The sequence below is a fragment of the Limanda limanda genome, chromosome 9 (assembly GCF_963576545.1).
Source record: "Limanda limanda chromosome 9, fLimLim1.1, whole genome shotgun sequence".
NCBI classification, from domain to species: domain Eukaryota; kingdom Metazoa; phylum Chordata; class Actinopteri; order Pleuronectiformes; family Pleuronectidae; genus Limanda; species Limanda limanda.
In genome coordinates this window covers 15,414,343-15,438,855 of record NC_083644.1, presented here as the reverse complement: position 1 = coordinate 15,438,855, position 24,513 = coordinate 15,414,343, and the positions used below count along the sequence as shown (strand labels likewise).

The 24,513-nt window shown below is 42.6% G+C and overlaps 1 protein-coding gene across 1 annotated transcript in view; it reads left to right on the top strand.

The window, feature by feature from the left end:
* xpr1a (xenotropic and polytropic retrovirus receptor 1a) overlaps nucleotides 1-24,283 on the top strand; it is a 67,555-nt gene extending 43,272 nt beyond the window's left edge. Inside the window, exons 3-15 of the mRNA XM_061078225.1 lie at nucleotides 2,533-2,634; nucleotides 5,489-5,709; nucleotides 5,821-5,970; nucleotides 6,066-6,149; nucleotides 7,298-7,379; nucleotides 7,466-7,653; nucleotides 7,822-8,001; nucleotides 10,876-11,044; nucleotides 11,964-12,164; nucleotides 19,035-19,201; nucleotides 19,427-19,566; nucleotides 19,820-20,044; nucleotides 20,513-24,283. Of these exons, the coding sequence (XP_060934208.1) occupies nucleotides 2,533-2,634; nucleotides 5,489-5,709; nucleotides 5,821-5,970; nucleotides 6,066-6,149; nucleotides 7,298-7,379; nucleotides 7,466-7,653; nucleotides 7,822-8,001; nucleotides 10,876-11,044; nucleotides 11,964-12,164; nucleotides 19,035-19,201; nucleotides 19,427-19,566; nucleotides 19,820-20,044; nucleotides 20,513-20,570 (1,967 nt within the window). The 3' untranslated portion in view covers nucleotides 20,571-24,283. The remainder of the gene's footprint in view (nucleotides 1-2,532; nucleotides 2,635-5,488; nucleotides 5,710-5,820; nucleotides 5,971-6,065; nucleotides 6,150-7,297; nucleotides 7,380-7,465; nucleotides 7,654-7,821; nucleotides 8,002-10,875; nucleotides 11,045-11,963; nucleotides 12,165-19,034; nucleotides 19,202-19,426; nucleotides 19,567-19,819; nucleotides 20,045-20,512) is intronic.
* Nucleotides 24,284-24,513: the final 230 nt, after the last annotated feature.

The following is a 24,513-nucleotide window of genomic DNA, read 5'->3' as shown; positions in this document are numbered from 1 at the left end:
CAGACAGATGTCAGGATGGTTTCAGCAGTTTCAGAGATTTGAACAAACCACTGTGAGAACTCTCCTTTGTTCTTACACATCACCCACCTGATGCATATGAGTGCATGAACAAAAGCAGATGTGTGTATTGTACGGACATGGATACACACACACACACACACACACCTACACCAGTGTGTTCATCAGTGCACCTTAAAGGGAACAAAGAGGCGGAGGTGCGGAGCCATTTCATAACCCCTCTTCTACCTGCCCTCGCATCTGCTTCATCCAGCCACTCTCTCACTAACACACTCACTTTGTTCGACTGTATCCAGTTGAATTGAAGGACATTTCATTTTCCGATAAAAGAAAATGAAATGTGATATTGAAAATGCCATGTTTACATTTTCCTGTTTCTGCTCTGGATTAAATGTCATCTGCTTTTTTCCAGGAGACACCAGGTTTTACCATAAGACAAACTAATCTGCTGATGACTTTCTCAATTAATGGATTTTCTATTTGCCAGAATACAGTGAACAATATAGAGATGCCTGTTTGGTTCGATCAACAGTTAAATAAGCTAAGAAAAGCAGATGATTATCTCTAATGTCAAGCAGTAGTTATCAAATCAATTAAGCAACTTTTTACTGCAGCTTTATTCAGCAGTTCCGTTGACACATCACAGTTTCAGATGCTGCTTGTAGGAGGAAACTCAGAAACCTCTTAACATAACATACCAGGCTATTTTCTGAGGGGCTTGTTTTGAATTGTTTACCCTAAGTGACAGTTTCTCTGACAAATCTGATAATTTTTTTTCCTCATTTTTGGTAAATATGAAACATATCAAAGATGTTAATTCAGCCACAGTTCACTTGCTGCTTCTTGTGTATTCCCTCCTGCGTCTCATTGTCTCGATCTGCCTTGAATACAAAGTGTTCACTGGCGCCGTAACCTTTTAAGTTGAATTAATACAACTCAGTCTGCTGCTTACCTGCAGATCTAACTGAAGGCGCATATGGGACCATTACTTTGTCCTGTGACAAGCCGGAGCTCGGTCATTAAGCTGACCTGTTAGCCAGACGATTGCTCTGCAGTTCAAGCATGTTTCCCTCCGTGCACACAGTCATCCATCCATCTGCAGCCGGGCAGCCTGTCAGCTGGAGGCTGTCGAGGACGCTGATCTCTCAGATAAAGTTACTGTTCATCCTCCTAAGTGGATTTTTCTTCTTCTTTGCAAACTACATGTTTATCCACAAAGCAATGTTGGTTGGATACAGTCCAATTTTTAAGCCTTGGTCATTACTGTAATGATCTTGTTTTGGATGTTAAATGAGCACGATACTCTGATGCACTCAAACAATTTCACTAACAGAGGCTGAAGTGTATTTCGCAGCAGTTCTTGTACATCTACTGTAGGAACTTCCTCATGCTCCAGAGGATTTGTCCTGAATACTTTAGGCTGTACAGTATTTCTACCTGCAGAGTGTTGTTTAATTAAAAATTGATTACCTTCAAAAGATGTGGAGGCATTCTCTCATTTATTTTCCTTGTAAAGCTGTTGGACTTTGTCGAACATCTTTCCACATTTTCATCACAGGCTCACACATCCCTGCTGCAAACATGTTTGTGTGTGAGTAGAACAATGGTATTGACAGGCTGCTGCCCGGGGCGTCTCTTTCTTATTACACCGTTGAATAGACGTTTGAAACCAGGGGTGAATTTTTATAGCAGCTCATGTTTACGAGGGGATGAAACCAATGGAACCAACACTATATAACCATTATCCAGAGAAATTCACACCATCTCTCTTGATTCTGCTTGGAATTACTCCTCATTTGACATTTAGGTCCTGGTCACGCTGCAGATATAATCGTCGAGAATTCAGAACATGTGTGGACATAATATGAGAAGTAAATACTGCATGTAAATCACAGGATGATAGGTGATTAATGTGTCTCACAAAAAACAATTGTTGTAACTTGATTGTTTAGTAACTGATGTTTATCAAATTGTTCAAAACAATGTGTGTGCGAGTGTGTGGTTGTTAGTTTGTGTGTGTTAGTGTGTGTGTGCATTCTGGCCTGAACACTGCACCCCCCCCTTCTGTCAGGTGTCAGGTGTCCTGCTATGAATGAAGCAGAGGATTATTTGAGACAGAGCATCGATGCTGATTGAATTAACTGGTTATGAAAAAGATTTGCAGGTTTCTGTGAGAGAGAAGAGACGGAAGGAAGCTATCGACCCAACTGTAACTCTGAATGGACGAGTGTTTGTCACGGTCCAGACACTCTCTGCTTAAATACGTCTACACAAATACGTTTTTTAAAAGATTGGTAGACTTGGTTTGGGAACCAAAGGTCATGAAAACATTTGACACCAAAGAAACCACTGTACATCCTCTTCGTTGAATCTAGTAATATAAACCATGCGTTGGCATCACTGTACTGAACACTGTGTGACTTTATGAATGGGAAACCCTGACACAAGCTCAGACCAAGAATATAAACGTGCAACTAATCACAATTTCTCTGTCTGTTTGTTTTCTTTGCACAGTCACAGATGAAGACACGGTGAAGAGATACTACGCCAAGTTTGAGGAGAGGTTTTTCCAGAACTGTGAGAAGGAGCTGCTGAAAATCAACACATTCTATTCAGGTATTTATTTATTCCACTTCTACCGGCGATGATCGATACAGATAACATCCAATCATAGTTCAATACATTTCAGACCAATGTACTTTTAAATAACTTTTAAAAGTCAAAATAACTCCATATCACTTTTATGGAGTAGGATTAATTGGCTTATAAAAATGTAATAGTTGTATATGTATACTACTACTTTCTTTACACAGTTTGTTTACTCTGTGCTGCGGGTAAGAGAGACGTGTTGCTCTGCTATTTCCGTGCCGAATGTCATTGTGTCTAATCCTGGTGATGTGATTGAAGTAGGCAGTGCTTGGTCATGTTCAGGCGAGCAGGCCGGCTGTGTGTATTTCAGGTGTCGAGGGAGTATGTGTGCAACGTAACATGAGATGGAGGCTGCTATATATTCTGGTATTCTGCCCTCTGCTCTTGAACTTCAGCTCCAGGCGGCAGTTTGTGTATCCAAGGAGATGTAGTGCTTCCTCTAGAGGCCGTCTGTGTAACTGCAGGTTCTACAGGTCAACGGAGGGCCAAGGCTGACTGGCGAGATTGTTCCAGTTCATAATGATGGGACATATATTACTGCCAGGGAGGGTTGAGTGGAGATGCAGATAAACAGGACATGAATTATTGTGGACCTTGTTACAGGAGGTTGATTTACTAGAGTTCTGGAGTTCTTATGTTAGATCACTAATTATTTTGTGTTGAATTGATTTTGTAAACAGAGCAAAACAATGACTTCACTCTCAGTTCTAATATATTCAATGCTACCATATGATATGTGATGTTGACAGCCTAGTGTTAGAGTGAGTCATTGTCTCCTCAGCACACCGGAGGAGGAGTGAGGTTAAATGTTGTGCATGAAAACATCAGTGTCTCCTATCATGCGCTCGGGCGTCTTGTTTATCCTCCACACACGGGAGAGTGAAGCAGGACATTAGAGATGTGTCTGACAGGCTTTATCAGATGCCAGTTAGTGTGGTCTGAAAATACTGTGGAGGTTTTTGAGAGAGAACACAAGCAGAGATGGAAACAAATCGTGCTCTGACTTCACATGAGACATTCGCCTCCACGTAGCTTTTTCAATCCGTACAGTATCTCTCTGTGAAAGGGGTCACCGACCTCTCGAAGCCATTCTGCTGCGCTGCGTTGTCGGACAAACACTTTCATCATCGCAGGTTAAACACACACCGAGCAGAAGTTTTTGCAGACCGCTGATTCGACAAGATATCCTTTCACCCGCTCTGCTACTGAAAGTTGAGAAGAAGAACAACAGGTTCTTCAAAATCCTCCATTAAACTCACATCAGCGAAAACCAACACCCGTCTCTTTCAGGTTCATTAACCCAACACAGACAACCTGTCCGGGCTTCGTCCTCTGCTGGGAAGTGACGCCGCTCTCCCACATTCTCAGATTAAATCTAAATTTTCCGGGGTCTTGACTTTCTCACGCTGCTCCTGCTGTTGTTTTGACAGACAAGATGAGTCCATAGAGGGATTCTGGTGAATTTACATAAAGAAAAGCAATGGCGTTCCTGTGAGGCAGGCAGCGTGATATCTGGAAATTTGGTGCGGGCATGTGTGTGTGTGTGTGTGTGTGTTCGCTCAAGCAGTGACAAAGTGTGAAAGTCACCGGTGAGCCCTCCACATCACCACTCCTGGTTTAGACACCGGAGTCTCTTTTCCTCCCGACTGCCGGGCTGGAAGCTTCAGGATGAATCAGATTTGCTGTCATATATACAGAACTGCAAGAAAATATCGGCGTGACTAATGTGACTCCAGGTCTGTTTGTTTAATGGTTTCTGCTCCAGCTGAATAAGATCTTGCAAGTCACTGCATTTGCAGACGTGAGTTGCAAGATTCTAAGAACAAGAAGTAATCACGTAAATATACTAAACAAGAATAAGATAACTCTTTTGAAATATACATCACATACACCTGCACAATGTGTTTTTAAGAATTGATCAGATGACTTAATATACCACCTGCTATAATCTGTGTAACTGGGGGGGGTGCACCCTCTCACCTAACAATAAGAACAGGAAATGAGGGAAAGGACAACTCAGTGTAAAAGAAAACAAGGGCATCAGTCGTAAATGAGCTGAGCTTGGTTTGGCTTCAGTGATTGGTTGAAAAAAAGTAAATGTAGCGGAACAATGAGGGTTAATCTCTGTCAGAAAAGTAGGAGAGAAGTTAATGGAATGCAGGTTGCTGCCCGGGCCCTGCTCTTCTCCCTCTCTGTCACTCACGGTTGTTCTATTAACCTATGTCTGACCTGCATAATGGCGTCTCATTTCGAGTCAGCCTAATAGTCTCCATGTTTCTGCTTCTCGGAACAAACTCAAGGAGTGGAGACAAGTGGGAGACGGGAACCTTTTTTTTAAGTCTTCACCTTTGTTCCAGGATCGTTGATGTCAAACTGAAGACTTTACATCTCTCTCCAGCATTTTGTCAGAAAAGAGTCCTCAGGCCTAATAGTTAGATTTCCCCAAAACATGTCTAACAGAGGGACGGACTGTTGCATTAACTATTTACAGTAATATTTCATCTTTATCGATGATGTTCTAACATTAGAATTATTTTTTTGTCCTATATGTTGCTCTTAGAAAATAATGTAACTACATTTTATTGAATCAAACTGAACTGTATTCATCATTATACATAAAATCACTGGTGTACTACAATTAGTATAACTACATGAGTAAGAAAAGTCATTTAAATCTCCAGTGGTTCAAAGAAGGCCCAGCTCACAAGCGTGGATATTGGCATTATCCAAACATGCACATACACACATGCAAAATGTTTCCCTCAATGACAAAGAAATTAAAAACCTCCCGTCACCCGTGTTCCTGTCCTGCTCTCTGTAGAAAAGCTGGCTGAAGCCCAGAGGCGTTCTGCCACGCTGCAGAATGAGCTCCAGTCGTCACTGGACGCTCAGCGCGAGAGCAACGCCCCCCCCGGCCTCCGCAAGCGCAAGACCATGTTCCACCTGTCGCAGGAGGAGCGCTGCAAGCACCACAACATCAAGGACCTGAAGTTAGCCTTCAGCGAGTTCTACCTCAGCCTCATCCTGCTCCAGAACTACCAGGTTACACACACACACACACACACACACACTTTTACTGCAGGCACTGGAGGACAAAACCTTAATGGATTGATTGTTTCATGCTCGCTTGTGTTCCCTTGTTGCCGCCCACAGAACCTGAACTTCACCGGTTTCCGTAAGATCCTGAAGAAACATGACAAGGTCCTGGACACTCCTCGCGGCGCAGACTGGCGTGTGGTTCATGTGGAAGTGGCGCCGTTCTACACCTGCAAAAAGATCACACAGCTCATTTCTGAGACAGAGGTAAACACACACACACACACACACACACTATAATACAATAATTCTGGTGGACAACGAAACACAGAACACTAAAAGTTTTTGTTTTTTGTGTCCAGACTCTTGTCACCACAGAGCTGGAGGGAGGAGATCGTCAGAGGGCCATGAAGAGACTGAGAGTTCCTCCTCTGGGGGCAGCTCAGGTGAGACCTGCTGATTAGATGTCTCTGTGGGACGTCTCTGTGTGTCCCTGATTTGTTCCTCTCAAGACTGAACCTTAGCCACTAAGAGCAAAGTCTACTTATAGCCTACAGTACCAGTCTGCACTGCAGAGGAGGGAGAGTTCAGTCACATCAGAAGCTTTTGCCTCTTCAGTTTTATGTTATTTGATTTATTTTCAAAGGCGGCCATGAAACCAGACATAAAACTTAAATAACATAAAACTGATAAAATGTCAATATATGAATTTATCTAAGAATATATACATATATAAGTCATCTCCCGTATCCCCACAACATGGAATTTTTGTGAACAAATTTGTATCTTCATGTCCATTTCCTTCTCCTGAACACAATTTGCTTCAAAGTACCAAATAGATGAATGATTAGATTTTGGTCAAAGGTCAAGATCATTGTGACATTTTTCACCACATCTCAAGGATTCACACAAATCACAACAAAAAAACTTAATACCTTTTATTGAATTCTTCCAAAGCCTTCACCAGATTTTCAGGACCTTTGTACGTATTCAGATCCACATGTTCATCCCAATTCTAGCAAATCATCTGGCCTAAACTTCAATTTTCACTCAAAGACAAAGTGATGAATATTTGGTCTTCATCGTATCATAGGAGTGTGAATAGATAGTAAACTGGAACTCGACTGACTCTAAGGCCACAATTCATGTTGGCGATGAACACTGGTCAAAAACAAACGGTGAGAAGCTCCTCGTGAGACGTGGAGAGACAGGAAAGAAGATGGGAAAAGACAAAGTGAGAGAAACCACGAGAGCTTTCAGCATTGATTTTGTAAGTGCAGCTCCATTGTCCACAGGATATCTTTCTGAAATAACAGAGGCCGGTGGCACTTTACCCTCATATGTTATATCTACTGTTATTACTGCATTAATTACTGTCAGGCCTGACTTGAGTTGTGCTCTGTGACTATTGATCTCTCCATTTCCAATGTCCAACACACAGATATGTGTAAAACAGGTATATTGAAGCAGGTGAAAGGAGCCAAAAAGTTTTATTGTATCTGTAGTTTGAGAATGACTTGATTCTACGTGCATATACATATACAGTTTTCAGGTTTCTGTAGTAATTATGTTTTCCTGTATTTTTCTTCCTCAGCCTGCTTTGGCGTGGACAACCTTCCGTGTGGGTCTCTATTGCGGCTTCTTCATCATTCTTGCCATCGCCTTCATTCTCACCGGTGAGTCATACAAACATTTAAATGTATACAGTCAAAGCTTTCCTGTTTGATATTCCAAAGCGAGACAATCCGCTCTCTTCTCTCAGGTGCTGTGTTCATCCGCTACGAGAACGTGTGGCCTCTGGTGCGGATCTATCGGGGCGGTTTCCTGTTGATCCAGTTCCTCTTCCTGTTGGGCATCAACACCTACGGATGGAGGCAGGCCGGAGTCAACCATGTTCTCATCTTCGAGATCAATCCCCGAAACAACCTGTCACACCAACACCTGTTTGAGGTCAGGATGAAGAACTAAATAGAAAATTCACATTTTTGGTGTAATGAAGAGAAAGAACTTGGTCTTCAGATTGATATTCATGCTTTTGTTTCAGTTGTACTCTGGCGATAACAAAACAGAGCTTCCTGTAAATGCCTCTCTCTCCTGTTTCCTCTCTCTCTGCTACAGATCGCTGGTTTCATGGGTGTGTTGTGGTGTCTCAGCATCCTCTCCTGTCTCTACTCAGAGTACACCTACCTCCCCATGCAGATCAACCCTCTCATCCTTTATGGCTTCATGGTGCTTTTCCTCCTCAACCCGTTCAAGACCGGCTACTACAAATCACGTTTCTGGCTCCTCAAGCTGCTGGTCAGTGCACACATTCATCTAGTGAAGTTTGTTCTGTTTGGGAGAATTACATTTAAACCTTGTATGATTATCAAAAGAGAATCTGAAAACATGTCGGACTCTGGTGTGTTTGTCTGAAGGCTTTAACTCAAAGTGGATAAAACAGTCATTGTTCACAGACACATACAGACTACTGTTGACAGCTCTGAGTCTGTATGTGATATGTGAGCTGACTATTAAATATGATATTAGAACAAGAGTAACTTGGCTTGTGGCACAAAGTGCAAGATTTAATGTGAAATTTCAATTTGTATTCAAAATGGTTGTAGTTTGCATGCACACAAAACCAAACATCAGGATATTCTTATCTTAACCAAAACACCATTTCTGAACGTTAAATATTTATAACCAAATATGTTTATAGAAATATCATTCCTGAATTTTTGGCCATTGCTATGATAAGATTTTTATTTTTTCAGCCACACAAATACGCTGAGTCTTGTGTAGATAAGGTGTAATTGTATTTACCTGAAGTTTTGACTGACCTTCTTATCTGTGTGGAAAGACACCTTGTGAGGTTATCTTCTTATTGCTGGTTTATTTTTATTTTGGCAGTACGTTTCTAAACCGACACAAAATGTTGCAGGAAACGAATTAAATATGAGATATTGAGAGCTATTGGAAATTTTATATATTGTGCATTTTGTGGGGTATATTTCTGCTGACACCATTTTTGGTCAGCTCACACACACACATTCAGTGTGTGTATGAGTGTCTGTGTGTGTGTCTCACCTGATGAATGCATGTATGATTCAGATATCAATCTCTTGTGAAAAAAATCCTATGTCGCTCTGTTCTTTGTCCAAGCCACGCTATCAGCCTGCAGGAGAGAGGGTGGTGTGTGTGTGTGTGTGTGTGTGTGTGTGTGTGTGTGTGTGTGTGTGTGTGTGTGTGTGTGTGTGTGTGTGTGTGTGTGTGTGTGTGTGTGTGTGTGTGTGTGTGTGTGTGTGTGTGTGTGTGTGTGTGTGTGTGTGTGTGTGTGTGTGTGTGTGTGTGTTTGTGTGTTTGTGTGTGTGGTCTAGTTATTACTCATGTTGTGGGGACCTAAATGTGTTTACTTGTCTTCCTTTCTGGGGACAAGAAATCCCTATAATGTGAATCAATACATTTTAAGGTGAAGACATGTTTTAAGGTTTGGTTTAGATTAAGGTACGGGTAAAATAAACATGATTACAGATGCATGCGCACACACACACACACACACACACACACACACACACACACACACACACACACACACACACACACACACACACACACACACACACACACACACACACAACCTACCAACAAATACCCAGTCAAACTAATGTAATGTCAGAGTTTTATTATGTTATCAAATACAATATTATTACTGCTTTATTTTGTGTTAGTTTGTGTATGTCTGTCAATATTGTCTATCTTCTCTCTTTTGTCTCTCATTTTTCCTTGTTCTGGTCTCTCCATTTTACTAAGTAAATCAATAAATTACTGTAAAATAATAATGCGCGTGCGTGCGTGCATGTTTGTTAGAGTGTGTGTTTGTCTGCGCGTGTGTGTGTGTGTGTGCGTGTGTGTGGAGGGGGATGTAGTGAAACAGAGGGCAGCAGGGTCGGAGGATAATAGAATGCAGCCGTGTCTCAGGGGAAGTGCAGGCTGTGACTGTGCAATCATTACTGGCATAGATCTATCAGTATGTTGATGCCCTGAGCGCCTCTGTCCCTCCTCCTCCTCCTCTTCTTCCTCCTCCTCTCCTCACAATCCACTTCTCCTCCTCCCTCCCTCAGTATCAGCAGCAGACCCCCTGCCCACATTTTTGTCCTTCACAGCTCCCTCATCATCAGCACCTAAGCCCCTCCTACACTGTGCGACTCTGGAATCAGCCTCCGTCTCGAACGGCCCAAAACAATCAACAGGAGTAGATTCCGATACGAGCTGCTTTTCAGGATTGTCAGAAAAAATAACCATCAATGAAAAAGCATTGAGTGATTGGGAAGAAGAAATTATTTGACAAACGATCCTGTTTTTCTTTGGAGCAGTGCTATAAAATGTTCCAATGCACCGTGTGCTAATTCTCTCTGACAATAAACACCAGACAAAATTTTTCATTATGGTACAAACTGCCGAGCGAGCGCCTGGATTACATTGTGTTTGCTCAAGAAATGAAAACCAAACCACACGGGTGCAGCTGGCTTAGCGCCGAGACATCCGCACAGATCAATACTCCCTGTGATTGACAGGTTAAGAGAAATGTGCGATGAGCTGACGTGAAGAAAAAGGAAGAAAAATAAAAGGGGAGATCAATATTTGGCATTTGCAGTGGAGGTAGAGTGTGTGTAGGTTTCCCGTCTGAAACATGGAGAGCGGCACTCAGTCGCCCCTGAATGTCACACGCAGCCTGAGGGGTAAATGGAAAGAGCTGAACGCGGTTGTATCATTTTACAAACTGAGCTCCTGCCAAAAAGTCATATCCCAAATGCCAAGCCCACAGAGGCCAGGGCCGCCAGACCAGGTCTGCATGTGCTTGTGTTGTACAAGAGCGCACAAACGTACAAAACGTACACTCATTAGTGTCCTGCGGTGAGCTGATAAGGAAGTGTGGAGGCTGTAGCCCCTTTGTGTGTTATACATCGTTAGTGGAGGATGTTCCCTGCTCGCACACTAATTAATTGTTGACTAGTTCAAGTCACGGTGTCAGGACATGTTTTCAGCAGCTTTTTTAAATTCTCTTCCTCATTTTTATCACTGAGGTTATGTTGAATTTAATGAAAATAGATTTTTTTTAAAAACTAAATCAGTGCTAGTCAATGGTTTACCTCTGTTTCTCATATCTGTGCCTTCCTTGTCTGTTTCCAGTTCCGAGTGTTCACGGCGCCGTTTCACCGCGTGGAGTTTGCCGACTTCTGGTTGGCTGATCAGCTGAACTCTCTGGTGTTTGTCCTGATGGACCTGGAGTATCTCGTCTGCTTCTACATCTTTGAGCTGCAGTGGAGCAACAGCAAGGGTCTGCTGCCCTCGTTGAAAGGTGGGACGATAGGTTCATCCTCACTGTGGCTTTATATTAAACTTCAAGCCTTCTGCACATCTGTCTGTTGTTTCTCTTCGTCCCCGTTAGAAAACATAAACTGCAAATGGTCGACCACTGTTGTTTAGAATCTAGATATCTATGTTGAACCCACTTTCCATGCTTAATATCCTGTCAATAACAGCTAAATAACACCCAAAAATTTGATCTTGAAGTAATGTTTTGTAGTTGTACTGCTTTCTTTACTGGAACTGTGTAGTCTCCTGTATCCACCGACATACAGAAACCATATCTGTTTGCAACTAGATAGATAGATAGATAGACTTTATTGATCCCAAATTGGCAAATTATGAATAACTAAATTAGTAACTATCCACATATTCTCAGGGGTTGTAGAAATTGACAATATAGAAAACCTTACAATGTACCAGGCCTAACTGAAATAGAAATGCTCTGGTGATAAAGCAGTATGACAAATAGTAACACAAACATACTAAAATGCAAACATTACAGATAAATGGTAAAGACAATATATATTTACAGTCTATATAAAGTAGGTTCTAATGTTTGATGGCATTGATCATAGTATTTCTCTTCAGCCTCTGCTTCTCATCACGATGTTGAGATGAAGTCATAAATCCTTCAGTTGTAAATGGGACATGTTGACAGTGTTTCCTGTCAGGAGATATGATGTGAACAAGGTTTTAATAGCTGTCGGTTGACTGCACCAGCAGTGACACCTCGGCCCTCACTCAGACAATTAACATGCAGCTAATGGAAGGGAAATGTGCCGCCACACACAGGTCAGTGTGTGACTTTCATAATGATGAGATGTCCTGTGGGGAGGGGAGTACAGTGAATAACGAGAAGAGAGAGAGAGATTACAACGTTCTCTTTTCTTTTCTTTTTTTTATTCTAGATCCTAATAGCAATATGTGCCACAGCTACTCGTACGGACTGCGTGCCATCATCCAGTGCCTGCCCGCCTGGTTCCGCTTCATCCAGTGTCTGAGGCGTTACCGTGACACAAAGAGGGCCTTCCCTCACCTGGTGAATGCTGGGAAATATTCTACCACCTTCTTCGTCGTCACCTTTGCCGCGCTCTACGCCACACACAGAGGTAGGTGCTTTAACAGTCCCCTTATGAAACCACATTTTAAATTGACTAGATCTGGATTTTTAATATGGATCCGCGACAAATTTCACACACTCATAGATATCAGCCCCCAAAAAATGTCTGATTTATTCATTGAGATCCATGAATCCTTCCTTGGATCTGTCCACCGATTCAGATCTACTCCAAACTTTGAATTGGTTCTTCCCTGACTTAATACTGAATCCTTCCACCAAGTTTCATGCTTGTCCATCCAGTAGTGTTTGCGTAATCCTGCTAACTACCAGACAAACAAACACATGGTGGAGGTAATGGCCTGGTGGAGTTAATAAGCCTGTCTTAGCATCTACAAACCAAGGCCACAATATCTTTGTGTTGTTGTTGTGTTGCCGGAGCCAGAGTCAACAACAACAACACAGGCTTTTGAAAGCGTTGTATTAAGTCATGTGTGTTCTGAAAGCAGAGGCGACCTTGAGAGCAAATGCGAGGAGCTACAGCTTTGTGATGGAAAAGGCGTAGGTTTGTCAAACACAAGCTTGGATACACAAGACAAGGTCCTGCTCGCACAATGTGCCATTGAATCTGAGGCAGGAGGAGAGGAGAAGTTGGGAAAGAGAATAAGAAATGCAACAAGAGAAAATGAGAAAAATTAAAAGTCAAGTCACATTCCCTCTGACAGTTTCACAATTAGCCTGCAATTATTCTGATTCAGAAGCTCTATCACAAAGCAGTTCATGTTCAAAGACGCAACAGGCAGGCAATAAAACATCGCTTCATCATTCAGCCTTCAGATATTCGTCCATGCAACTTGTTTCAAAGGCGTTTTATTTTTCAGCCACTCACATCGAAACCCTTGTCAGATGCCAGTTTATATATTTATTTGCCAGTCAAATGCCAGAGATGAAACCTCATCTCCAACCTCTTTAACCGCTAAATGTTATTTCCCAGCTTGACTTTATTCTTTTCCGATATGAATTCAAATCAATGCGCCTGCTTCCGAAACTGACCGCCGGTGATCTGATATTGAATGAACCAGGAAGACAGACAGACAGACACAAACACACACTGACACACACAGACAGACAGAAGGACTGGTCTTACCCTCCACAGCTCGGGAGGAAAGGCGTCCATTAAACCGTATCCTCCTACCTCCTCTGGTCTGAAGCTCACAGACTAATGGCCTCTCCTCATGTGTTATTCTGTATGAAGCTGTCTTTCATCCTGCATGATAATGGAGGCCGAGGCGATCACTGGTTAAGTGAAGGAGGATGGTGGGAGGAGACACACACACGCACACACTAAAACACATCTGGATTATGAATGGATGGTCGAGGAAATTTCCTGTTATGGGGGTATTTGAAGCATAAATTATTTTTCTGGTCAATTTGAAAGCATTTGATGATTTAATACAGATACTGATGTCAGAATATCCTCGGCCTCAAATGGAAATGTGCTTAAACAGTCTCGGAATACAGAATACATCCAGGAATTTTAGAAATACCACACTTATTCGTATTCATATAAGGTCATCGTGAACATAACTTTGACCCCTGAAATCAAATCTATTAATCTTTGAGTCTGAGTGGATAAGTGTTCTAAAACGAAAGCATTCACAGGGTAAAAGGTTTATTGTGGTCACAGTGACTTCAACCTTTGAACTCAAAATTCTAATCAAGTCGTCCTTGTGTCCAGATGTAAGGAAATTCTATATGGGTGTTCTCGATACATAATATTAACAACATCAGAAAGTCACTGTGACCTTGACATTTGACCTTTGATGATCAAAATCAAACCAGTTCTTCTTTGAGTTCAACATAACATTTGGACAAAGATTTGTGAAATTGCCTGTTGACGTTCTCGAGATACCGTGTTCACAAGGCTAAGAATGTGCTTTGGAAAAGTCACAGTGACCTTTACCTTTGAACACCCAATTCAATATCTCCCAAAAATTCAAATCTGTTTGTGAGATTTCGTTTTCACAAGCAAGGGACGGGCTGACACCACAGAAACATAAAGCTTCCATCCACTGGCTGTCGTTGGCGCTGAGGAATAAAAAGCTCTCACCACTGATACTGTCTATAGTCTGGGTGTGCACATGACAGATGATGCCCAGTCATCCCTGCAATTCCCAGCATCTGCCCGAGTAGACGGCTCCGGTAGGTGTCATGTTCCCACGGGTTCAGCTGTAAAAGGTGCCTGCAGTTTCAGTGAGTGTCTGGCAGAGCTCCCAGTGTGTGCGGATGTTTCACCTTCATTGCTAACCCGATCACAGCGCCGATGGCTACTGTGCGACCTCATCTCCCGGCCACCTCACTCGTTCCTGGAACTGCCCACTTTAAGCTCCGGGAACACGAAATACTCCAAACCATAAATGCAAAGATAAATCAGGAGCCTCCCCGTAGAACACTGCCTGGTATTCAGTGTCCGGGGCTTCCAATCGCAGATCTGAACCTGTTAAATTACGAGCTACAGTCTCCTCTCTGCATGTGGGTTCAAACTGTGTCGCAGTTGGCGAATAGAAAGTGCCAAACTTTGTTTTTTCTCGGCCAATCTGGGGATTGAGGTTGAATCATTTTTGCCGTGGTGCAGCCACTGCAGCAGATTTCTCCCCTCAGAGGGAAGTTGAGTTCAGTGCTGTGCTGTGGGTAACTGATTGGACTCAGCTCAGGCTCACAGGCTTATAGTGAGAGAGGAGGAGGAGAAGGAGGATTTCCTGGCTCAAGCAGAACCCTCGAACCCCATAAGATACAGTGTGAGGCCTTCCAAAAATCAAGTAGATGCTTTACTCAGGATCAATACTGGCTCAGCTTTATGTACACTAGCTTGAGACTTATTGCTGTTTTAGATGCAGGGGAGTTAGAGGCCTAATGCTGATTGAAGCCCATGGGATTTATCTCGTGGACAGACTAAGACAGGAGAACAGGATATTGCACAGGCGAGAATAGCATGAGCATTTGATAGATAGAGGGAAGTTGTTTGAAAGAGGATGTAGGAACATGCACAGAACAAATGAGAGATCAAGAATAGGGAAACATTAAGAGATGTCTGTCAAGTCATAGATCTGTGACATCTAACTCCAGCTACGATTAAATCAGACCGAAGAGGAACGTTAGTCCTGCTGGTCTCTGTGAGAGGTCAGCTGGGGTGGTGAGTGGAGGAAATGAATGTGCTGTGAAGGATCAGCAAATTCAGAGGTGATAGAGCACAGAGGGGGAGGTAAAAGAGAAAGGATGGATGGAGAAAGAGAGTAACGGAGAAAACAAAATAGGATCAGCAGGAAAGGGGTGGAGTGGGGTGGGGTGGGGAGAGGAGAGGAGAGGAGAGGAGAGGGGGCTGAACACATGTTTGCTAGACTCTGCTGGAATAGAGATGAGCCTGGAGCTGACAGCTTTTAAAACTTCATTTCATGTACTGACCCTCGGTCATTATCAGGAGAGGGAATGCAACACACACACACACACACACACACACACACACACACACACACACCCTGTGCTGAGCCCACACGTTTACCAGCGAAGATAAAAGACGCCGCTCTGACTCAAATCTTCTTCTGGCTGCTTGAACTCCCCTTCACCTCTGCTCAGCCCAAACAGACTCCTGTTGCAGCAGATCTGCTGTGTTTCCTCACAGGTCTGAGCTGAGGATGACGTCACTCCTGATTTGACAATGTTCCAATTCGACAAGTCTGAAGTGTTGTTTATTTTGAGGCCTGTGGGGGTGTGGCGTCTACAATGCCAGTTTATAAAACACCACAAAAGAATGCTGACAGATAGTGGCTGGACATTACTGTGTGACACCACCACAGCTTTCACCACTGTTAATGCACAGAGCAGCCATCTGGGATTTTGAGGACAGGGCATTGATCAAATATAAGAGGTTAGTAATATATAAGATAAGTGTAGATTGGAAATGGCTCTTTTGTGAAAACTGCTGGTCACCAGCCCGACGCTGCTTATGAGGACATTCTGAACTAGAAGGGCGCTATGAGTGCATACCTCATCCAAGAATAATTCCCATTAATTATTTAGATTAGCGCCCCTATAATCTAGTATGTCCTGCCACAGTTTCATAATGAACCAAAGAAAATGTTAACACTTTTCATAACCAGAATTGTGTTTTGCTCTATTGCTACATTGAAAAGCCGTGTGCAGCTCGTTTACTTTTATCCATAAAGTCATTACCATCCATGCAGACAGTCTCCTCATAGTCCAGCTGCAGTTGTGGGCGTTCCTGCAGGTGGCGCACAATGCTGTTCTCTCTCTCACGCAAAAACTTCTATATGCATCCCAGCTACCACCTTACATCCAATTAATCCTGAATTTGCTAACAATTTCAGATCTGCTCCAAACATTGAATGGGATATTCCTTTGTTCATGTCAACACGTCCACAAAGTTTCAAGCAGTTAATCCTGCTAACCAACAAACAAACAAGGGCAGATGCAAACATAACCTTGTTGGTGCTGGTACTTGTCTCTGTTTTAAAATGTAGTAGAAGTATTAAGTAGCAGAACATGTACAATTACCTTAAAACCGTGCTAAACTGCAATACCTGAGTAGAAGTACTTTCCAGCACCGTCTTCGACCGGGTGTTTTTCATGTGCAGAATTCTTCCCGTTGATTTAGTTGCCACCAGATGAGAAATGACTCTAAAAGCAGGAACTGATCGTTGTCATGGTAAACTTGTTTCCATCAGTGGGAACTGGGCCTGTTGCAAAGAAGCAGACAGATGAAGTGCTCTATCTTTAACAGTGTTTAACCTCTTGGGTTCCTGAGGACACCAACTGTGTGTGTGTGAGTGTGTGTGTGTGTGTGTGTGTGTGTGTGTGAGACGGACTACTAAGCGATTGAGTGTGTGTGACAGGAGCCAGGGACCAGTGTCAGCCTCTAAGCATCAAATCAATGTCCATCTCACCACGTTTAACCTCTGAACGCTTCGGTGGTTAACCAGCCTGGTGGGAAAAAGCACGTCAACCTTCCCAGCAGCTGAAGGGTTAAATACTTCAACTCTTTACGAGCCGAGAATCACATCAGTGGATATTTTCCAGTGAGAAGAGCCTATTGTCCGGGAGTGAGTTTAATCTACAGCTGGGGAACCTTAGTGTGGCCGTGGGGACTCCTTCCATCCCATAGCTCAGCCGGAGAAGACGCAAGCGGCACAATGGATGCAGCAGTGAACAGAGCAGCAGCAGTAATTCTCTGATAGAAACGTCCCCCTGCTCTGCCCCCCCAGCGTCTCGTTGGCTGGGAGCAGGGAGAAGCTGTGACTATGACAAACAGTCAGCGGGTCTGGTCTCTGTCTGGTGGCTGCTTGTCTGTGTCGGTCTCAGTAATGTGTGAGGCCACCGGCTGCAGATTTATGGAGCTGGAGGAACAAGTGAATCACACCCATCAGTGATCCTGCGTGAACACACAGAGGCAGCTGACCACGGCTTCTTACGCACGCTGACATTATGCAGTGCATTAAACAAATGTACTGTATAATTAGCAAATAGTTCTTATTGTTGTCCTTACAGCCAACATGCTCTACGGCCTGCTGTTGTCATGTGATGTTAGAGAATGATCAAGTCTCTTAAGGATGAGGTTAGGAGGCAAACAGGATGTTATACTGAAGAGTCTAAAGAGCCTGGAATGAATCTTCCTGTTAGTTACCCCTGAAAGTAACTGGAAACTGCATTTGTTCATCAGAAGAAGAAATGGAAAAAGTGAAGATCCACAGCTAAAAAAGGGTTTACAACAACAAATCACATGCTTTAGGTTGTGGCCTGTTTTTAAATCGGTAACATTTCCTGAGCCAACAAAGTGCAAAGTGTTTGTTGGATTTTATAAGTAGCTCACTGTGAAGCGGTCATATTTTCTTCTCTATGTGCTTTCACAGAACAGAACTGGTTCAAATGCTGAATGAATCAATTTGTTCTGCTTTGATTGGTCAATTAATTGATTATCACATCATGTTAGCTGCACAACAGGAAACATTAACAGTAATTTACTAAGAAAAGGTCTAATATTCTGTGGTTACAACGTGAGGATTTACTTCTTTCCTCTGTTTTATTTCCTTCCTGAATTTGTATTTCTTCAGGTTCTGGGTTATTGATCATTCTGTAATAGACTCTGAAATGAATCAATACAAAAAATAAAAACACATAACATAATACACACACAGAAATGTCCCTGTTTTAATGCTGAGACATGAGGTTGGATCATAGCCGATATCCCTCCCACTGTGAAGCTAAAACATCCCAGACACGAAAGCTGCCATCTTGTGTCGATGACACCATTAAGAGCCACAGTCTGCAGGAGGAAGGGACACACACTCAACCAATCGTGAATCATGGCATTTCACCCCATTTTTATAGCATCAAATATCTATAGCTTTATTATAAATTAAAAACAAACTACAGGTTGTTGTTGTTGATTAGATTCCCTTTAAAATGCCAGTAGGTGAAACCACTGTTACAGGTTGTGTTGCTGTGGTTGAGTCTCTAAAGCTCAGCTCACTAAGTGAATAAGCTACAAAATTGAATGTGTAATTTAATATTGTCAACGTGTGTTTAATTGAAGCTGTTATGATATAAGTGGGAATTAAATTCTTAATATGCAACATTTGCCCGCTGCTCATTCAATAAATCATAGCTCGTGTATTCTTGACAGGAGAGCTCTCTCTAGTGGTGAAAGTATTAGTGGAAACGTTGCAGTGATTAGCAGTGTGCTGGATTCTGGATTCTCTTGAACAATTAAAAAAAAATACAGATGCAGATTTTTAGTTTTATTCCAGATTTGAAAACTGCATGAAAACATATTTAGATCCAACTCAAAGAAAATAGACGAATAATGAATATGTCGATTGACCTCAGTTGTTTTTGTGTGTATTTTCAGAACAAGGACACACCGACGCCGACATGTTCTTCTACCTGCTGATTATCTTCTCCAGCATCAGCTCCCTCTACACACTGATCTGGGATCTGAGGATGGACTGGGGTCTGTTCGACCGCGGCGCCGGAGAGAACACCTTCCTCAGGGAAGAGATCGTTTACCCCCATAAGGTGAGAGAGTCTGATAGGAGTCTGAAGGCACATCTCACACACACACACGTACACACACACACACACACACACACACACACACACACACACACACACACACACACACACACACACACACACACACACACACACACACACACACACACGCACGCACGCACGCACGCACGCACACACACACACACCCAGGGTTACCTAAACTGAAACTTATCCCCTCTCCTCCCTCAGGCCTACTACTACTGTGCCATCATAGAAGACGTGATCCTGCGTTTTGCCTGGACAATCCAGATCTCTCTGACCACAACCACTAAGATCCACTCTGTGGGCGACATCGTATCCACCGTGCTCGCTCCCCTCGAGGTCTTCAGGTGGGTTTCATACCTTCTCTTTATTCCACACATACTGACCCTCACATCAGGTGCTCTACAGGATGAGAGCTGTACCACCTCATCAATTCACTTCTTATAAAAAACAACGTGGAATGCGCAATATTAGATATTTACAGATGATGGCCATGTTTCTCTAGTGGTTTACTGCTGACTCTCCCATCAGCACCAGCAACAGTGACTTCTAATACAGATACCCCCCCCTTGTTCCCCCTCTCCACCCTCCCCTCTGCAGGCGTTTCGTGTGGAACTTCTTCCGTCTGGAGAACGAGCACCTGAACAACTGTGGTGAGTTCCGTGCAGTGAGGGACATCTCAGTGGCGCCGCTCAACGCCGACGACCAGACGCTGCTGGAGCAGATGATGGACCACGAGGACGGCGTCCGGAACCGCTCGGGCAAGAAGACCTGGAAGAGGTCCTACAGCCTGTCCCTCCGACGCCCCCTACTGTCCTCCTCACTGTAAGGAAAAACACAGACAGCTGATTCAACTCAAACATTTCTATTTTTGTTTTATTTAAAAAGAAAAAGATGGAATATTTATGAAGATCTGAAGGAAAAATTAATGTTATATTATTTTTAAAAACAGGGACCTGCAAGAGGTTTATACTTCTCTTCTGTGTATCAGTTTTAAAAAAGTGCTTTATTTCTTAACTTCTCGATCCATAATGTTTTTTTGAGAGTATTCTTATCTTTGTATAAATACAATACACTAAAATTCACTCCTGGATTATTCTTTGTACGTCTATCAAAATGAGGACCTAATGTTTGACTTTTACAAAATATGAAAGAAAAAAATATCACATAACATCTGGTTCTTTGGGATTAAACTATTCAGGATCTTGAGTTAGAAAATTGTTAAAATAATAATTCTACATGAACGAAATGTTGTAGATCATATTAACATTTTTAAACCCTCCTTTTTTCTAGATCAAAAAAGGACACAAAGGTGCTGATCGAAGACACGGATGATGAGGCCTTCAGCTGAGCCCACAACATCAACACACAAACACACACTCACACTTAGACGTAGTATACTTATACGGACCTCATTCACTAACATCCAACCTCAGCCCTCCTCTCTTATAGTCCTCTCTATGTGTAGTGACCCCGACCCTCCTCAGCTCAAACCTTTAAAATCAGGACTCTCAGTTTACCTCATCTCTGGTTGTCTGTGTGTACATTTGGTCTTTATAAGTATAGGAATACACACTCTGTAATGTAGAAACACACACACACACACACACTTATATAAACCTGTTGAAGCACAAACACAGAGTAGTATTGCTCCAGTCGAGAGTAGAGCTGACGCCACAGAGACAGACAGCTGGACAGACATCATGCACGTATCTAGTCACGCAGACCGCACTGCCCTGAGATTATTCTCTTCTTTTCTAATGGACTTTTTAGTATGTTGCTGCTGTTTCTTTCGGTTTTCCTCCCTTTCTTTTTTTCCCCGTTGGATTTAAAAAGAAGAACCTGCACACGTAAGGCTCCACACGACTGTTTACACATCTTTCTAACTCCACTCGGATCAACGGGGAGAAGACGAGGCCGATTGAAAGACTAAACATGAATCAGTAGAAAACCCGAGGAAGGACTCTACACACATTGCAGAATATCAAAAAACAAATCAACTGGTTTCCACATGTTGATTCTTTTTATATCCATCGTCTTTCTTCTTTTTCTTTGCCGAGTTGTAGTCACGTCAGTGTACAATCACAGTCCTTGCAGAGGCACTTGCAGGAAAAGTGCATTTTAATACACAAAGCATGAAAAAAAAAAACTACTTGTACACAAAAGGGATGTTTTGACTCAAACATTTCTAGTCTGTGATGTTGCTTTGTAAAATATTTAATATATTTGATGTGCGTTATTACTCTATTACAGTTCTTCAGTACTTCTACATGTGTTGTTTATACTAGTGAGACTAGTTTAATGATCCAGACGATGATTGTTAATGTATTTTATAACGTTTGGAAATGTTTTCTTCTTGGTTATACTTGTGCCAAATTTTTAATAAGCTCGTTGTCCGTCCTCGATTTTAATGCCCAACTTCGAATTAGAGCAAAAATGACTCGTGAATGGTCACAGTTCTGGTTTCAGGTCACCTCAAAGTGCCCTGTGAGCTACCGTCTGTTGTATGTGCAGTGAGATTCTCTGCACTAACTACCAAAGCTTTGTTTTTAATGAATGTGTCTGTGGCTCGAGGAGCTTTTTCTATTCCACCTGCCTCAGTGGGTCAGAGGTAACAGGCCCGGAGGCTTTTCTCTTATTCTCTTAAGGTGCATGTGTTATTGGGCCATATTAGCAGGTAGCCTCTGTTTCGTAGGTGCTCCCAGTAATATGAGTAGAACTAGAATTGCACTCGGTAGAAAGCATACCTCCGCCAAGGTCCGGCAGTCCCCTGATGAAACCACATTTCAATTCACTGGATTCAGATTTGGAAACATGACGGATTTCTGTTATTAAGATCCACTAATTATCCTCTGGGGAAACTACTAAAATAAAAGAAAAAGAAAGAGAAAAAAACTGGATCTGTCCCTTGATCTGAATCTACACCAACATGTAATCGTGCCCCACCCCTCTGCAAAGTTACTGGAAATAGGTTGAGTAGTTTTTGCATAGTCCTGCAAAAAAAAAAGACAAAGTGACCTTGCTGGAGGTAATTACTAGTATTACTGTCAATGTTGTGTATAATAGTGATTTTAAGGCCCTATAGGAAGGTAACGCTCTGTTTTGCCCGATTGAACAGTTTCTACCCACTTTTTGTACAGTTTCAGTGGATTTTTCGCAAATTAATAGTCATCAAACATCTGAAATGAAAATCAAAGTACTTTGCTTCTTGGTGCTAATCAGACCCGGCAACACTGCATAAGCTCATCGAGCTCATCTCCCGAATATCCAGTAAACATGTGGAATCCCTGACACGCCTTGCAGCTTTTGTGTGGCTCTGGAATCAGGGACCCAGAGTCTCACTTTTCACCACGTTCTGCGTCACTCGAAACACGTTTGTTCAACTCCAACGTTGGCTCGTTCATTTCAGCACTTTTTTAAACAATAATTTCCAGTGTGAATTTGATACCCAGGAAAAACCCTCGTCTTATCCTCCAGCCAGCAGCCTACATTTGAAGAGCCGTGTCTCCCTCTCTCTTCTCACTGCACTCTCTGCTCTCTTCCTCCCTGTGGCCGCGCTGAGTCAACACTACTCATGAGACACATCACAGGAAGCTCCGAATGTGATGCAGAAACGTTCCTGTTTCTCCCACTTCTGTTTGGGTTTGTTCCCGCAGCGGCTTAAAGACTCGTGAGTTTTGTGCGTGATGAGCTAAATGTGAACTGGAAAGCTGGAAAGTGAACCTGTTAAAACGTAGATGGTTAGCTTCCCAGTCTATTTAAATACACTGGACACATGCCATAACTGTAAACAACACACACACACAAACACACACACACACACACACACACACATCGAGCCTCTCTCTCGTGTCGGAGCGCACAACCCAACAGCAGAAAGTTTTTGTAAAAAGTCTCTGTTGTCTTGCTTGCATGCTGCTTTCTGTTCTACACTGTACATAGATCTTAATTTATTCGACATGATGTGTATATTAGTGATCATTGCAGCCCCTCTGACAATGATTGATTTCGTACGTTGCCATGTTTGCTCCTGGACAAGCAGTATTTTCTAGGTGGCGAGGAGCGTTTTGTCGACCCTGCACTCTTTCATGTGTAAATCTGTTGGAAGTGTGTTTGTATTAATTAATTCATATAGAAGGAGAACAAACAAAAAAAGAAAATCCATAGAAATGGAGAACGTGATTGGTTGTATTTATCGGTGATTCCTTCTTATTTCAAGGCGTCGGGGGTTGGGGGTTATATCCCCTGTGTGCTGCAGCTGTAATCCTGTTTGTACATCTGTGAATGTGCATGAAACTATTGTGGACCGTTGCGTCTGTTGTCGTGAGCCTCCCAGCAGACAGAAGAACTTTGAGTTAGGGTGCAGGAGCTGAATCCCCCCCCCCAGATCCAGAGCGAGGACCCACACCACTGCTCAAGCTTCTCGATGCTTTCTCATAAACAGAGCCAGAAACTTCATGTGCTCGCTGGAAGCATTTCAAGAGGCTTCTCAAACATTTCAGTGACAGGGAGACAAATAAAATTTAAAAAAACAGGCTTATTTTGTACAGTTCTTTTCCATGAGGTGATGATCGTGATAAACCCTGACATCCCATCTTTCCCTTATCGGCTCAGTTTAGTTTGTACTGCTTGCTGAAACCCCCCATGACGTTAAAGTGCTCGATATGTGTGCAACCTCCCTCTCTCCCTCTCTCTCTCCCTCCCTAACTTTCTCCCTCCCTCCCTCTCGATGTTGTTTGTTCCCTGGCTCTTATCCAGCTGAACGTGATAGTATACCTGTAGTTTGGTAGATGGATGTTCCACTTTAAAAAAAATATACAGAAAAAAAGAAGATAGTAGAAGCAAAAACATTGTGGCTAAATGTGATTTCAAGAGACCTAAAGAAAGGAAAATGTCTTACAGTCCGAACCATCCTCCCCGAGTCCCTTTTACATGGTAGTTTGTACATGTCGAGTGTAAAACACTGTTCTATGATGGTTTTCCTGATGGTATTTGTATTTCTGTAAACACTTTGGTGATCCTGTCATATCTGGGTTTTATAAACCACAATTATTTTTAAAACTCGCTCTGCCTCTCGACTCTTTTCTTTGTTGTTTTTACTTTTCATCTCCTCTGACCTGTGGTTTTACTTTACTCTCCAAGAAGCCTGGTTGATATTGTTTGTGTTGCACAAGAAGCTTTGCTGCATCTTCCCCCTTTTGATGCACCTCTGTGGATACAGACAAACACAGGTAAGCACAGATGTATAGATCTTTTACATTAGTAGTCCCTTTATGAAACCACAAGATCCAGGT